Source organism: Spermophilus citellus (assembly GCF_964194105.1).
Source record: "Spermophilus citellus genome assembly, chromosome: 5".
Taxonomy (NCBI): Eukaryota; Metazoa; Chordata; class Mammalia; order Rodentia; family Sciuridae; genus Spermophilus; species Spermophilus citellus.
In genome coordinates, this window is record NC_138186.1 from 124,683,185 (window position 1) to 124,701,841 (window position 18,657).

The 18,657-nt window shown below is 34.4% G+C and overlaps 1 protein-coding gene across 1 annotated transcript in view; it reads right to left on the reverse strand.

Moving 5' to 3' along the window:
- ROS1 (ROS proto-oncogene 1, receptor tyrosine kinase) overlaps positions 1-18,657 on the reverse strand; it is a 107,207-nt gene that overhangs the window by 57,830 nt on the left and 30,720 nt on the right. The window contains exons 13-20 of the mRNA XM_081296146.1: positions 9,549-9,763; positions 9,065-9,225; positions 8,550-8,694; positions 6,152-6,414; positions 3,900-3,963; positions 3,408-3,610; positions 1,249-1,451; positions 92-378 (exon numbers count right to left, since the gene is read on the reverse strand). Coding sequence (XP_081152272.1) covers positions 92-378; positions 1,249-1,451; positions 3,408-3,610; positions 3,900-3,963; positions 6,152-6,414; positions 8,550-8,694; positions 9,065-9,225; positions 9,549-9,763 — 1,541 coding nt within the window. The remainder of the gene's footprint in view (positions 1-91; positions 379-1,248; positions 1,452-3,407; positions 3,611-3,899; positions 3,964-6,151; positions 6,415-8,549; positions 8,695-9,064; positions 9,226-9,548; positions 9,764-18,657) is intronic.

The window sequence follows — 18,657 nt, forward strand, 5'->3', positions numbered from 1 at the left end:
TTAAGTATATGTGGAATTCAAGCCCTTCTTAATGGGACAGGAGGAATTGCTGCTACTGGTGAAGATCTATGTGCACCCGTAAGCATATTACCAAGCATGGCAGGCACCATGACAATTCTCCAACACTGACATCCTTCCAGATCCATGGCCCAGATCTCTTGCCGTTTAGCAAAGTATATTCGTGGCTTCTCTAGTTCAGAGGTATCAATAGTCATCACTCCACTTAACTCAGATTCAGTCACATTACAGGAACATTGACTTCTTCCATTTTGTTTGTTTGTGGCTGCGGGTTGCAGAATGCGATGCAAGGTGTGATTGATAATACTGTAGTAGAACATCTGAGAGCCCAAATCGGAAACTTCTGTCCAATACAAGCGACTACAGAGGGGGAAAAAAAAGTCCCTCCAACTTAATAAGCAAAGTATATCATTTCAAATAGTAGATTCTAATGAAGATCAACCATTTGTATAATTGGAGGACAAATGCAGCCTTAGGAGAGAGCATGTCCAAGAGTCTAATAATGTTTCGAGCTGGGGAAGACACAAGAAGTCCAACTCATACCATTTTCCAATGATTTTTCAACTAGTGTATTTACAACTAAAGCCTTGGTGCATAATTAACTTAGATACTTATAGTCTAAGTGACTTACATATCATTAATGGCTGTAAATTTTCTAATTTTTCATTATACCCATCTCCATTATTTTCTTCATTCGTTCCTATTCTTAACACCAGTATCCTGGTGAACAATCTGGTTTCAGAATAGCCTAAACTTATTAGGGAACAAATAAAAATATGTCTTTCCAGCCTGGTAAATTGCTATTCAGTTGCTGAGTAGAGACCTTAAGATTCATTTGATGAAGACATTAATTAAGCCAAGATGGCTGAGCCCAGGGTAGCTTTTGCTATGCAACACCTGTTGTACACCTGTTCCTTATCATCTATCACTGTCTCAGTCCTCTTTTTGTCCTTACCAACTTATGATATTATTAGATACATTAGTACAAAACTCTACTATTGGTTTCCTCCTGGTAATTAGCCTAATTTTAGGTTAGTCAAATTTTCTGTATGGATTAAAATTACATATTTGTGGTTATGAGCTCATATGCAAAATTATGGACTCTAAGTTAATATAGTGAACCAAGAATGCTAAACATCTAGTTTTCATTAGAAAAATTAAGCCAAAAAACATTACATTAAATATGTTGACATTGGTTTCATCACAACAGAAAAAGATAGGATAACATACCTTAAAAGAGGAGATACAGAAAAAGAAATTATTGTTGAATTCCTTTTGCAAATCTTCAGCTCCCTGGGGTACTTCACCTTGTGTTCTAGATCCACATCAAATATTTGGATTCCATCTTGTGATTCTTTCACAAAGTAGAGATGTCTTGAAATCCAGTCAATTGTGATAACTGTGATATCAGAAAACAGTGCATCTCGGAAAAGCTTAAAGTTAGGTAAAGAACACAGCCAAAAAGATATTGTTAATTTTTTTAATGTGAAGACTTTTCTGTAATTATCTATATCACTTATTTACTGAACTTCTCCTTTGTCATCCAAAGCCTCAATAATTCTGGATTGTGTAGCATTGTAACATGAGCCATCCTCTTATATTGTGTATTTTTCCTAGGTAATTTCAACTATCTTGACTTCAACTACTATCCACAGACCAATGCTAAAAATTCACATTTTCAGCCAAGATCCTTTACCAATTCAAATATCAAACTACCTACTGAACACCTCTACATGGATGACCCCATAAAACAGAATTTATTGCCATACCCCAAAATCTCCTTTTCTCTTGCCCTTTATATATTTATGGATTTCCAATATTCACCCGAGGAACCAAATAGGACAAACGTGGTTCCCCTTCACTTTTTTTTCCCTCACAAATCTATACACAGTGAACTAATCTTACTTTAAATATCTCCCAATGTGTCTCCACCTTTCTCAATTCACTGCCTGGCTAACTCAAGCCCAACATTTCCTGCCTGGATTTCTGAGATTCCTTCCTAATTGTCTCAGTTTTACCTCTCCAAGTCATGACATACACTGCTGACAAAGAGGTCTTTCTAAAATATAACTTGACCAAGTTTATGACCCATGAAATTTCTTTGATGGCTTCTTGCTGGCTGCCAAACTTGATACCAGACTCTTTAGCATGGTAAAGGAGGTTCATAATGCTTGGGCTCCTGCCTACCTCTCCAGCTTTGCCGCCTGTTTACTTTCCCTCCACTGTCACCCCCTACCTGCATGTTCCTTCTATTTGTAGCTCCTGAGCATGCTCCTTGGAATGCCTTGGCACTTGCTTCTCTCTCTGCTTTTCTCTCCCTTCCCTTGGCTCATCTTCCTTGTGCCCAACATGTTTTTCCATTCTACCCACACCACCACAACCACCTCAGCCTGGATTGACACTCATTTCTGTGATTCTTGTATATTCTGATCACAACCTACCAGTTACACTAGTCTGATTTCTATATTAGCTAATTATTTAGTGAATGCCTACCACATTCCAGGCATTGTGCTGTGTTTTAATAGATTCTCTCATTTAATCTTCATGGGAACCCTATGATGAAGCACTATTTAATCACAGAAGTTAAATAACTTGTTGTTAGTCACAGAATGGAGCCAGAAATAAATGCCGGCTAGTCAAATCCCAAAACTTGCCCTCTTAATTACTGTGTAGCAATGGCTTCCTGATGTCAGACTAATACTAGACCCAGTTTTGTTAGGAGCAAAGCCTGTGATTTTTTTAATCCCTCCCTATAGTTTGGATCTGGAATGTCACCCAAAAACCCATGCATTAAAGACTTGGTCCCAATTCACAGTGCTATTGGGAACTAATGGAATCTTTACGAAAGAAAGGGGGACTAGTAGCAGGTCTTTAGGTCACTGGGAGAGCATGCTCTCAAAAGGGATTGTGGGACCCTAGTCTCTTCCTCATTATTTCTTTTGGCCAGGAGGTGAGCTGACTTTGATCTACCACATACACTCCAACATGATGTGCTGCCTCACCACAGGTCCAAAAGCAGGGGTTTGGAGGGGAATGTTGTGGAGAGGGCAAATGACCATGGACTGAAATATCCAAAACGTGAGCCAAAATAGGTCTTTTGACTTTATCAGTTGATTATCTCAAGTATTTGTTCCCGTTTCAGAAAGCTAACACACTTCTCTATCCTCAGATTCTAACATAACCCCTTAAACACAGTAACCAAAAATTAATCCTGAATGACATTTGCCCAAATCTATAGTCTTTGTAGCTAAATAATTATACAGTATCTGTCCTTTTCAGTCACTCTAATCCTAGTAGCTCAACCACTGGCCATTTATTTTAATTATAAGGTAATATGATATGTAGATAGTCCACTTCCTTCATTTCAAAAGAATTACAGAGCAATGTACTTCAGAGCTGGAATGATTCTGCAAATTCAGGAGGAAGAGTGAGTCTCCTTGAACATAATAACCCATCTCGTTATCGGCTGTGTAGCCTACAGCACTGATGTTTCCTTCTGCTGAAAATGCCCACACAACTTGATTTTGATCCATATCTAAAAGCACTAGCTTGTTGCCAAGAAGAGTTATGAGGTAAGGAAATGGGTTGATTTCTGAAAATGAAAAACAAATAGATATCATGTATGAGAAAATCAGATCAGCAAAGTCTCTTGAGCCAGTATCGGGCGGTTTTTAAATCCACTGGCCTCTTTTGGGTTCATCTAATAGTTTCAATGAAAAATTTTAAGCCTTCTAACCCTAGATTCTTCAAAGACATTTTGGTGATGAGAAAATTGATTATTTTATTTCACCTCAACTTCAGAGTTGCTGTTCATATCTATATAAAGATATCCATGGGATAAGGGTGCTTTAAATTGTTACACAGATTTAGATAACAAATACCTGATGTATAAGACTTTACTATGTCAGAAAATGGTCCAGGTCCTTTAGATGTGAAAACTCGAACCTAAAGAAAAGGAAACAAATGGATACATTCAATAGTGTTGTCTGTGGGAATAAATAACTTCTGAGACTGACAAATTATTGAATGTCTTATTTTCACTCCTGATACACGATATCAATAATTTCAAATAGCTGCTTAAACCTAAGTATATGGCAATAAATAAATATATTGTCCCATACTTATGTTGCTGGGTTTTTTATTTCTTAGTTTTTTTGTCTTGTTTTGTTTGGGGGTATAGAAAAGTTCAAAAAATAGCATAATTTCTATTGCAAAGAAAGAAAAAGAAAAACTAATTTCTGAAAACATCTGCAAATTTAATGTACAGCATGGGTGGTGATGGATGTGTAGATCAATATGATTCTGATCGTCATTACACAACATAGACACATATCAAATCATCACATTATACACCTTGAATATGTACAATCTTTTCTTGTCATTTGGACTTTATAAAATAACTAAGAGATCTCAGCTAATTCCAAGATTAGGTTACATAGAACACAACAGAAATAAAACTATACAAATTATGATAAATTTCTACTTAAATTCAATAGCTAAAAGTATCACATAACTAAATTTACTATATTTTTAAAAGGACACTTATAAAAGAAAACAATTAAACTTATATTAAAAAATAATTATGCATTTCAAACCATTTTCATATATATTATCTCTTTTGAGGGGGATATTGAATGCCAGGAATTGAACCCAGGACAACATCCTCACCCCTTTTTTATATTTTTATTTAGAGACAGGGTCTCACTGAGTTGCTTAGGGCCCTACTAAGTTGCTGATACTGGCTTTGAACTTGTGATCCTCCTGCCTCAGCCTCCGCAGCTGCTGGGATAATAGGCATGCACCACCGTGCCCAGCTATTATCTTTTTTGATCCTCACAACTACTAGGAGTAGAAACTGGATCTGGATTATAATTAAAGTAATTCATCTAATAATGAAAAATGTAAAAAGAGGCATAACAACCAAATCATCCAAAGTTTGCATAATTTTCTTTCCGTTGTTTCACTCCACATCCTGACAGTCAAATTTTTATTGAGTAACAAATCATCACCATTTTCAAAACTTGTATATGTGCTATCTCAATCACAGAACTTTGAATTGCCTTTATTATATGTCTAGCATTAAATACACTTTATTATGCTCTGCATATTAACATCTGTATGATTTATAATGGTACATTTGTATATAGCAGTCTTAACTTTTTACACAGAACAGTGTTAAATGAAACTCATTCATATCCATGCATACATATCACTTTGCATGTTTTATGGTGACTGAAATTTGAAACTGTCTACATATAGACAGATATACTTAGCCAGAATATTTATTTAACTAGAATAAATTAAATAATATGAATTATCTTTAATATTTTATTAGTATATGTAAGCCTAATTATCAAAATAATTATTAAATTAGAATTTTATCAAAAGAAAAAAATCCATAGGAAACTCAAATCTTGAAAACATCATTTCTCCAAAAAAGAAATGGAAATTAACTCCAAATATGTATAATTGTCACAAGTATAGTAATTAATGAAGATGTGAAAATCATCAAGACTCCTATTGTAAGTGAAAAGTTATTTCATATTAAATATTTAAATTATCAAAATGCAATGACAATAGATTTTTTTTTCTTAACTGATGTTCTTCTTCTGCTCTGTCAATAGACAAGTGGTAACTGTGAGATACCAACTATGCAGAACCTCAGCTTTTATTTTTATTGGCATTTACCAAGTCAGGGCATCTAGATGGTTCACAGGGGTGTTTTGATGTGGTTATAAAGGAGTCTATGAGTTGAATTATGGTATATCACCTCCTAGTCATGCAACTTTGATAATTGATACTCATGGGGTTTTTCTTCATGGTATGAGATCAAATGAGATTAAGAATATAAGAATACAATCATGGTACCATTGACAAATATTGCTTTATTCTGAATCTGAAAAGTACCCTTAATGCCAGAAAGTTGCTGAGATGTTCTTTACCCAAGCTGTTTTCTCCTTCCTGTACATTTTTGCTGCCCACTTGACCCCTCTGATCACAGTGCACTTCAAGTTATTACAGAGTAGGAATTCTCAACTTATGCTCTGCATATTAACATCTGTATGATTTATAATGGTACATTTGTATATATTAACCCTCTGTGGCACTAGGTAAGACTCCCATATTTTAGTACCTGGAAAGCAACAATGTACCCAGGACTCATGCCCTCCAGTCGAAAGGACATCACTGAAGGAATGACATTGACGGCAATCCATTGTTTAAATGTATTGTTCAAGTCACTTTGGTTGGATATATGGTAAAAAATTTCAAATCTTGTTAACACACCATTTTCATGCTTAGGTTTATTCCACCTAAATTCTATCACAACTTCATTCTTATTGAGGTGTTTTCCACTTGGTAATATAAATATTCTGGGGTTCTCTGGTGCTGATGGAACTGAAAAACAGAGGCATAGATAGGGCAGAAAAGAATATAAGGCTTTAACCACTCATAATCAGGGTATGCATATCTTAGAAGTAAGTATTTCTCTTCTCAGGTAGTTGAGGTACATGTCTCTCATTCTTAAAGATCTTCAGGAGAGAAAATTCTATAGATTTCTTCAGGAATATATCCTGATGTTTCAGCAAGTCTTACTAACAGGAATGGCTTCCTGTGTCCAACTCAAACCCCTCCTACTACCACTTAAGCATATTTTTTCTCATCTGTGCCCTGTGTAGATCGAAAATGACTGGTTTTCCTTACAAAATACAACACTCACTCTCATCCTCATTGAGCAATTTAGCTGGAGGTAGAAAAGTCAGTCATCAGAAAGGGAGACAGTAACTTTAAACAGGCTTCAGCCAGCTCAGGGTATAAAATACAGTATATTAGGAATCCTCTCACTCTAAACTCCCTAGGAGGCAGGAAGTTTTGGAGAAAGCTGATAACATCCCAAGGATATGACCTGGTTGCTAGAAGCAAACCAAGCAGTTCAATCTCTTAGTTCTTTAATCAAGAGAAATTCCTCTGCCTGATTTCTAAGTCCTTCTACCATAGACATCCCCTTGTTTCTCAAGACTCCTCCACGAGTTTCCACATCTGCCCCAATTCCAATGGCATTGCTCCTTAATGTTCACCACTAACACCATCAACCCCAGCCATACTGTGTTTCTCATATGGGGGGCCTCTTCTTTCTCCATCTCTCAGAACCCAGCTAAAGTTTCCGATACCCAAAGACCTTCCATGGTCATATCAGTCCATGTCCTTCTACCTCTTCTAAAAATATCTGAGGCAGCTTGAAATGCATGAAGGTTTCACAATGTCGTCTGCTCACTTACAACATTTCTACTCAGTTTTCACTATCCTATTGCTATTATGCTAGCAGTGCATGTATTTATCTCTACACCATCTTATGAGCTCTGTCAGAGAAAGCATCTTTTCTTATTCCTTGTCAACTCTCCACCAAATCTGGTGTAGGACTGGCACAAGTAAGTCCTTAATAACGTTGGTCAATTTGAATAATGTGTTGCTACACTGTAAATATCCTGAAGGTGAGAATCAAATCCTATCTTCTTTTTTATTGCCCCCAACATCCAGCAGATGTTGAGTCTGTCCTGCTGTGGAATCCCTTGATGGATGCAATGAAGTTCATTTCCACAGAACAGTGCCACCAAATTTGATATTCCAAGACAAGAACAAGTCCAAGGTGCACTATGTTTCTGTTCTGAGACTCATGGATAAATATTGTTGAACAAATTGTAACAGTAAAAAACTGCAATGGTTAATGTATATCTATGTTTATTGAGCTCTTGCCACCTGCCAGGTCCTAGGTTAGGAAGTATATGTAAATTAAATTAATATGAAGTTATTATTTGCCAACATTTGCAAAAGTGATTGAATGGAGATGTGCTGAATCTGGAATATAAATTCTGAATTAGATCCCAGCCCCTCCCATGGGCAATTACTAGGCTTCCATTTCATATAGATTATAGAGTAATCTATAACACCTGTCCTATGCACCTTAGAGCTGTGTGAGGATCAGATGAAATGATCTTTCTGACACATAATGGTTATATAATAAACTTTTAATAAAGGAATGATACATATGAATGTGCTTTATACACTTTAAAGTGATATATACATGCAAAGATATGGCTAGTATTCTTTTGGATACATTTGCAAAAGACAAAAAACAATATTTAGGCATAAGTTATTCACCCATAAAACATTCTGAGTTACCATGTTTATGAACACCTGCCTTCCAAGAAATTATCTCTGCTTTTAAATGTTCATTTTCCTAAGGAAAATTTTCAGAAATTGCCTGAAACTATTTGTGATTTTGCATCTTGTGCATCACTACAACAAGGTGAAACAGTCTTTAAGAGATCTTTGAAATTTACTTCTTCTGGAATAAACTATGCAGATGTATTTAATAATGCTACTCTAATCTCCAAATATTTATTTGAAGGGTAGTGAATCTGAATATATCTACAAAACTTAAAGTTATTTTAAAATATTATTAACTACCCATTCCAAACAATGGGAACTGAGATTCTGCCTTTTTTTTTAAAGAGAGATTTTTACCCCTATACCTGTTTCAGGTGCTCGAAGTAATAGAGATGTTTTGAGGCCCTTTCCCCAGTAGGTATAAGGAGTGACTGAAAGATTAAATAAGGCATAAGGCTCCAGCCCTTCCACAGTAAATACAGGTAAAGGATGTTGTTCACTAGCCAGGAACTAAAATAAAACACACAAAAAACATTTTCTCAGGGGAAGAATTAGAAAATTTTTCATTCCTAATTACCTAAAATCTCAAAACTTCAGTTGACATGTGAAGTCAACACTTGCAATTTTGGAAATGTTCATTTTAGTAAATCCTATATTTTACTATATATTCCAGTTAAAGTGTATCCAACATAACAGTTAACACAAAGTGAGCAGAGAATGGCTATAAACCAATGCTCTCAGGAATAACACCAATAACCAAATACTATGGAAGCAACAGGAAATAGGCTTAATTGACAAAGTACAAATGGGTTTGTATAGGGGCTGATGCTGATGGTACAGACTGTTTGGAAAATTGAACTTACTAGAACCAACACCATACCTTTGAATGAGCACTGAATTCCACACTGTAGAAGACGATGCCCCAGTCCAAAGGAGGAGGTGCTTCCCATAAGATTTGAAAATTTGAAGCATTTCCTTCAATCCTAAATGAAGACTCTTGAACAGAATCTGGGATAACCTTAGGGGTAGAGGAAAAGTTCCCTTTGGGATGAAGAAAGAAAGGAAGGGAGAAAGGATTTAAGATGATCAATCTATATAGAATCATGGAAAATAAATAGAAATTACTATTCATTAGAACTAAAACAAAATTCTTTCTTTAATATATCTGAAAACTATCTTTTTTGTGACTTTTTCAGACTGAAAAATTTGGATTCAAACCAAACGGACTACAAATAAACCAACAGAAATTAACTCATACCTTTCTCCTCTTACAACATAATTCTTAAGAGAAATTCCCAACCTAAATGTTCATTTAACAGAAGGTATGGGGATAAAGGGTACACAGAAATAATAAAATAAAGTACCTGGCAGAGGCTTGAGAGATGTCTGAATAATTGTGAACTGATTAAATTTAGCTGGCTCTGAAACAGACACACTGGTTCTCTGACCTATTTCCTGAGCTGTGATAATCCTAAAGCCATTGATCCAGAAGAGTCGACCACTATAGTACATGAGTGCATTCTGGGAAATTTCAGAAGTACTCCAGGCGGCAAATTCTGTGATGATGACATCCTCAGTCCTGCTGAAATAATGCAAATTAGTGCATGCATCTGCAGGAGAGGAAGAGCTGGTACATGCAAGTACTCATGAAAATATGTGATAAATACATGTGTATAGGAAAATATAGGGGACATAGTTTGCAACAATAATTGGCATTACTTTTACTTCCCTATTAAAGAGATTTTTTGCATTTTTCTTAAAGTAACAGACATAAGCCAATTTTTCTAGGTTTTTTCTTGTTAATGTGATATTGCATTAGCAGGATCATTTACACAGTTGCAGCTTTTGACAAATGCTTGTGATTTTGGTGATACTCTACATCAAAGGTGCAACTTGAATTCCCATAACTTTATTATCACAGAGATCACATCTTTGGTTTATTCCATGTACTCCTACAACATTTGCATTAACAAAAGAAAGACATGAGGCAAGGTACTGATAGGACTAGAAAATACTGATTAAAAAAAAAAAAGTGGAACCAGTAAAAACCAATGCATCAAGGATAAACTTGCCATCTGTACAAAAGGCTCAAAAAGCACTGACAGATGTGAGGCAGAGGGTTTTGAGACCAAACAAGAACAATGCAATAGACCAGTGCTACAGATAGTACAAGCTAGATTTCAGCTATAATTTTACCTAAAAGAAAACAAAGGAAAGCCTATTATGTCTGAGAGATTTGTAAAGAAAAAAAAAAGGAGATTACCAAAGACCAAGAATTTTCAGGAATTTATCCAGAATTAACAAGAATAACAGTTCCTGACTGTGGTATCCATGGGAACTCCAGTCCATACAGACACAGAATAGCTCTGCATGTCACAAACTTTGCCAAGACCCTGTGTGGTCATTCTTCCTGTCTATCCATCAGCTTCACTCAAGAAACCACTTCATATCTAATCTGGTTCACATGACACCAAGCAGGAGTGGCCTACATGCCCTCATGATTACACCCATTCCTGAATATAACCATGTCCCACTGTGGATTAACAAATTTGCAGTGTAGCCAATACTTCAAAGCCAAACAGAACTGTGTGGAATCCCCAGTTCAACCAATTATTAGATATGCAACTTCAGGCAAATAATTTAAACTCTCATTTGACCATGTATAAAATGTAGATATAATAATACCAAAAATTCTATATATGGAAGAAAATGATCTCATTTTATCATGACTTTCTCAAGAAATAAAAAGACAGATTAAAACAATTCTATGACCCTCACCACCCCATCATGAACAGACATGCCCAACAAGATGAACAGTGAAAACCAATTCAGAAGGCACTGTCCATTGAATGGCTTCTGCTCATTGATTCAGACCTCTCCCCTACTCTTAGTCATCTTATTTACTTGTCACTCATTAGCCTGTGTGATCCTTCTGTTTTGTGAACATTTTTTCCTGTTCACAAATATCTGTTTCTTCAGTGATGGTTATCAGCTTCTATGGTTTAGTCAAAACACTCCTTTTCCAAATAAGGAATTCAAAGAGACTATTGTTCAACTTGTTTGTAGATTTTTTTCTCAATGAGAGAGAAGTTAATAATGACTTCTACTTTTAAAATCTGTATGGTTGTTTATAAACTTATGCCTGTTGCCTAGTATTCCATGTAAACTATCTCAGAGATTCTCAGTGTTTGGGAGTGGTGAATTGATTTTTAAAAAATGATTGTGTAAATCATTTTAAAGTGTTGACATTCTCCTCTACAAAATTATAAAATATGGCATTTGAAATCAAAATAATTTTTTAATTTTTTTTGAGAATTTCACAATTTATCCTTGAGAAAACAAAATTACCTTGGAACATCATAGCTGGGAACTGTGAATCTTATGATGAAGATGTATATTCACAATATCATTCCTATGGTCCTTTTTCTGGCAAGACACTATTTTTCCAATCCTACAGAGGTGTGAAGGCTTTGGATTTGCACCCCTTTGTCCAATTTTACATTTTATTTTGTTGACCTTCTAGAAGAGATATACAAAACCGAATTCCAGGTGGAAGAACACTCACCAAGCAGTATGCACTTGGTCTGAGAAAGCTTCTGGACCACCCACAGGGCTGCTGCAGCCTTCAGGGGGAAGGTGTTTAGTCAGCCTTGCTCTCAGGTTTTGTTATATGTTTCAGCATTGTTAAAGCGGTCCCTAGGATAGAGAATTTTCCTGCAGGACAAGACCAAATCCCTTAGTTCACTGTCTTGGATTGTTCCTTAACTTCCAGGTGAAGACTCCTCCCTCATGTGAAATTCTCCTACATATCTGGGTTAGCCCCCAAAATTCTTAATATCTAGAGTTCTGCATAACTTCAACACAATTACCTTACTTTCAGGAGGTCAGTACCCCAAACGCTTCATTCCTTAACAAGTTAACTTGAATCAAAACTTAGCTAAAAATAAAATCACAACATAGCATTTGCACCATAAAGCCTTCCATAAAGCATAAGATGTATGAGGCAAGTATTCTACTGAGAGTTGGTTCATTCAATAAATGTTGTGTGTATTTAGTTCTATATTAGCCGTTAGGAATACAGTGGTAAATAAGACAAATACAATCGCTGCATTTATAGAATATTCAGCCCTGATGAATAGGCTAATAATTTTCAAATAACTACATCATTGAATGGATTGTAAGAGAAAAATTAAAGTGAGTTCCTTAACAAGGAGATCTAACTGGGCCTGGACAGTCAGAGAAAGCCTCCCTTAGGAAACAGTGTTTGAGCCAAGTCATGCAGACCGAACATGAATTACCTAGGGGAATTAGGCTGGGGGAACAGTTCAGTCAGAGGGAACAGCAAAGATGTAGGCTCCTCTGAAGCAGTATAATCTGCCCTGACATAGCTAAATATATCTGAACTCTCATGACAAGTGCACCCTTTTCAACTTCTAAGTCAGAAATGTTGTTACACTATTTATAGGTTTATTCTTTTATAAACTAAAGGGAATGGTTGTACATAGGAGGGGGAAGAGCAATTTGAAGGGAAACTCCATTAAAATTCACAAGTGCAGATGTGATGGATAACAGCTGATCATCTTTACTCCCTTCCTGAGCATCCCTCTAATTAACCATGTGACATCAGGCAAATATATGAATGTCCTAGACATCAGCATCTTTATCTATGAAAAAAAAAAATCATGCCTAAATTTTCCCTCTAAATGTTTTATGTGTTATATTTTAATTCCAAATGTGTAGCTATTCAGATAAAGTTAAAAACTTGACTGTTTAAGCTAAAATAACAAAAGTATATGTATTTTATAGTATGCATAGGATTAAAATATATGATACTAAAAACACAAAATGTGGAAGGATAATAATTGAATATATATAGTCATAAAGTTTCCAAATTATTCATGAATAAAATTTTTGAATATTCACTTAATAAGTTGAAGATTCATAATGTAAAAATGCTAAAAATGTGCATTTTAATTCTAACACAATGTGAAAATATAGACATGATTAAAATTTCACTACAGGAGACAGTTTCAGAGTATTTATATATCTACAAAAGAAGCAGAAATATAGGAACAAAGAAACAAAGAGCAGAAGATACAAATGAAAGTCAAACTTCAACACAGTAGGCTTAAATCCAAACATATTAATCATTATATTAAATGTAAATGAACCAAACACCCAATTAAAAGGCAGAAATTATAACACTGCATAAAAAGCAAAACACTATATGCTATTTACAATTAATACACTTCAAATTTAAAGACACAAATAGATTAAAAGTAAAGGAATGAAAAGAGATGTATCACATAGTCTTTAAGGAAAGCTGACAAGGCTATATTAATATCAGACAAAGTAGTCTTTATGATGCAGAATATTTCCATAAATGAATAAGTTTAGCTTACAGTAATAAAAAGAAAATTGATATTGTATATACTAAATGCAAAGCACCTGGATACATGAACTAAGCAAACCATAGGCAAATCTAGAACCACAGTGCAAGACTTTAACACCTCTTTCTCAGTGATAGATAATACAGGCAGATAAAAATATTTTAATGACACTATTAATGAACTTCACCTACTTGACATTTATAGACCACTGCAGAAAGAAAAGCAAAGAAAACATTCTTCTCTAGTTCACATAGAATATTCAGCATAATACATCACATGCTAGTACATAAAATACTTCAATAAATGTAAAAGGATTAAAATTAAACAGAACATGTTTTTTGGCCACAATGGTGTTAAATAAAAATTAACATAAATAATATTCTTAAAATTACAAATACTCCAAAATTAAACAACATACATTTTTTTTCTAAAACCTATGAGTTAAAAAAAAAAAAAAGGAACATTAGAAAATACTTTGAACTGGGGAGGGTTCAAGATAGTGGAATAGATGAGGTTCCTTTCCTGGATGCTCCATGGTGTAAAACCAAGAAAGCAGACAGACAACTTCTCAGCAAGGTGGGTGAATAAAAAAAAAAGGGGGGTACTTTACTGGAATTTAATACTGGAAAGTCAAAGCAGATTTATGACTAAGGAGGTTGGATATAATAAAATAAGGAAGAAATCTCCAGCACCAATAGCCACTGCTGTGGCTGGAGGTACCAGATTGGAAAATACTGGGCCCTGGAGGTGCACTGATATAAAAATCTCCACATTGATTGGCATCCAGCAAGAACCTAGAGCCTACCTAAGCCTTAAACCCCCCTCCAAGAGTTCTGTTTACAGCATTACCTCTCTCACACTAGCAACCCTACCTTGAGGATGGAACAAGCATCATACTCCAGCAACCCCACTTAACTGATGAGAAGGGAAACTGAGAATATTTTGAACTACAATGGAAACAATTCTTTAACTTTTTATTTATTTATTTATTTATTTTTCTTTTTAGCTTAAGAGATTTTTTTCTTCATTTTTCTTTTCTCTGCTTCATCGTGACCTTAATGGTTCATGGACATCAATACATATTTTTATTTGTTTTTTGTTTCTTTTCTCATTTCTAGTATTTTTGAAACCAGTTATTTTTCATGGATCATGTTTTTGAGGACTAGAAAGTTTGATTAGAATATTTCAGTTTTGTTTTGTATTTTTGTATATTTTATTTTTAATTTTTAAAATTTTTATTTCATATATTTTTCTCTCATTTATCTGTTTTTATTTAAGCTCTTTCTAAATTTTCTTCTGTTAACAGGCAATCTCTATTGTTCTCTTTCACTCTTCCTTTATTTTTTTACTTCTATCCTCTCTACTCTATTCTCATAATCATCACTTCTGTTATCATCACTTCTGTTATCTCCCAGTCAACCACTTGAAGTTATAAATTTGCAAACTTATTGTTTTTACTATAGTCAATAACTGATCATACCATTTCTGTTTATTGTGACCATTGTAGATATCATAGCAGGAACTATTTGGTTTAATGCTATATAATGTTTGCATTGGTTATTCTTATTATTTGTCTTCCCCTAAACAGTGAGGTACTGGAAACCTTCAGGGACAATATAAGTCCAAACTCTACTGCATCAGTTCCATACCATTAGATGGATAGACACAAAAACAACATGAAAAAGCAAGGAAAAAAAAATAGCCCCAAACAAAACAAGATACTTCAAAAACAGAATCCATCACCATCACAGTGGAAAAAATGTCAGAGAAGGACTTTAGAATAAAACATAGTTAAAATAATCTGTGAGGTAAAGGACAATGTAAGGATTGATATTAGAGAGAAAATACAGAAAGTGAAACATCGCTTCAATAAAGAGATAGAGATTCTGAAAAAAAAAATCAAGCTGAAATCTGTTAGAGTCTGTAAACAAGTCAGGATGGCGCCTGGCAAAATGCCAGAGGGAGTAGTTTGTGAAGTAACGCCAGTGAGCCATTAAGTGTGGAGATTCCTTATTGGTTGACTGCTGTATCTAGTTTATGTTAATTAAGATAAGCTGTGTGGAATGTATAAATACTCCTCCTGTCCTACAATAAACGGCTCCCACTCCTGCTGTATCAAGGTACACAAGTTGTTCGTCACCCCCAGTTATTTTGCTGCAGCCGGACTGCGGCAGAAATCCTTTAAATGAAAGACTTAATATACCAAGTTAAAAATCAAGGAAAATATCACCAACAGACTAGACCACTTGGAAGACACAGTTTAGGCAATGAAGACAAAATATATAATCTTGAAAATAAAGTTGACCACGGATAAAAGATGTTAAGAGACCATAAACAGAACTTCTAAGAAATATTGGATAGCATGAAAAGACTAAATATAAAATTTATTAGAGTAGATGAAGCCTCAAAGATACAAACCAAACAAATGCATAATCTTTTCAATGAAATAATATCAGAAAATTTCCTAAATCTGAAGAATAAAATGGAATCAGGTACAGGAGGCTTACAGGACACCAAATGTACAAAATTACAACAGACCCACACCAAGGCACACTATTATGAAAATGCCCACAAACACAAAATAAGGATAGAATTTTAAAGGATTCCAGAGACAAACAAGAGAGAAACCAATCAGGATCTCAGCTGATTTCTCAGCCCAGACACTCAAAGCTAGAAAGTCTTGGATTAATATATATCAAGTTCTGAAAGAAAATGGTTGTCAGTCACAAATACTATACCCAGCAACATTAAGCTTCAGAATTGACAATGAAATAAAAACTTTCCACACACAAAAAAATGAAAGTTGAAAGAATTCACAATGAGAAAGCCTGCTCTACAAAACATACTCAAGAAGAAATGAAAAATAAAAATGAAAACCATCAAAAGGAGGAACTACACTAGAAGAAAAGTCAATCAAAGGAGAAAATAATTCAAATTAAAAACTAGAAATAAATCAAAATGACAGGGAATAAAATTCATACCTCAATAATAACATTGAATGGAAATGGCCTAAACTCATCAATTGAAAGACACAGACTGGTGGATTGGATTAAAAAACAAGATCCAAGAATATGCTTCCTACAAGAGACTCACCTTATAGGCAAAGACATCCACAAACTGAAGGTAAAGAGATGGAAAAAAAAAACATGTCATTCTCATGAATCCTGTAAACAATGAAGGGTTTCTGTATTATTATCAAATAAAGTGAACTTCAAGCCAAATTAGAAGGGACAAAAGAGGACATTTCATACTGCTTAAGGGAATTATACCTCAACAAGTTATGACAGTCACAAATATTTATGCACCAAACAATGGACCATCTATGTACAACAAACAAACCATTCTCAATTTCAAGAATCAAATAGACCACAACACAATAATACTGGGTGACTTTAACACACCTTTCTCACCACTGGTTAGATCCTCCAAACAAAAACTAAATAAAGAATGTATGAAACTAAAAAAAATATACAATTAATAATTTAGACTTAACAGATATATATAGCATATTTCATCTGTCAATGACTGAATATACTTTCTTCTCAGCATCACCTGGATACTTCTTTAAAATAGACCATATCTTAGGCTACAAAGCAACTCTTAACAACAACAACAACAACAACAAAAAAAAAAAAACAGAGATAATACCTTGCATTCTATTGGATCATAATGGAATGAAACTAAAAATCAATAATGAAATAAAAATATAAGCTACTCATAATACCTGGAGCCTAAATGATAAGCTATTGAATAACCAATGGAAAGCAGACGAAATCAGGAATGTAATAAAAAAAATCCTGAGAGGTAAATTAAAATAGCAATACAACATATAAAAATCTCTGGGACATTATGAAGGCAGTGCTAAGAGGAAAGCTCATTGCACTGAGCTCATTTATTAAAAGAATAAAAAGTCAACAAATAAATAACCTAACAATATGTTGTAAAGCCCTAGAAAAAGAACACATCAATACCTAAAGCAATAGAAGACAGAAAATAATTAAAATCAGAGCTGAAATCAATAAAACTGAAATGAAAGAAACCAACCAAAAAATCAACAAAACAGACAAAAAAATTTGATTCTTCGAAAAATAAACAAAATTGATAAATATTTAGCCACGCTAATGAAGAGAAAGAGAGAGAAAACTTAAATTACTAAAATTATCAATGAAAAAGGAAATATTACAACAGACACTACAGAAATACAGACAATAATCAGAAACTATTTTGAAAATTTATATTCTAAAAAAATAGAAAATCTTGAAGACATGGATAAATTTCTAGAGACATATGACCTATCCAAATTGAAACAGGAAGACATAGAAAACTTAAACAGATCAATTTCAAGCAATGAAATTGAAAATGCCATCAAAAACCTACCAAGAGGGGCTCGAGTTGTGGCTCAGAGGTAGAGCACTTGCCTAGCATGCATGAGGCACTGGGTTCGATCCTCAGCACCATGTAAAGGTGAAATAAAGGTATTGTGTCCACCCACAACTAAAAACAAAAACAAAACAAAACAAAAAAAAAACCTACCAAAAAAGAAAAGCTCAGAACCAAATGAATTCTCAGCCAAGTTCTACTAGACCTTCAAAGATGAGCTAATACCAATCCTCCTCAAATTATTCCATGAAATAGAAAAGAGGAAACCCTTCCAAATGCATTCTATGAAGTTCATATCATTCTAATACAAAACCAAAGACAATCAAGGAAAGACAATTTCAGAACAATATCCCCAAGGAACACAGATGCAAAAATTCTTAATAAGTTACTGGCAAATCACGTACAAAAACATACTTAAAAACTAGGGAATCATGATCAAGTGGGGCTTATCCCAAGGATGCAAGGTTGGTTCAACATATGGAAATCAATAGACATAATTCATCATATCAATAGACTTAAAGACAAGAATTGCATGATTATCTCAATGATGCAGAAGAAAAAAAAACATTGAACAAAATACAGCACCCCTTCATGCTCAAAACACTAAAAAAACTAGAGATAATAGGAACATACCTCAACATTGTAAAAGCTATCTCTGCTAAATCTAAGGCTAACATCATTTTAAATGGAGAAAAATTGAAAG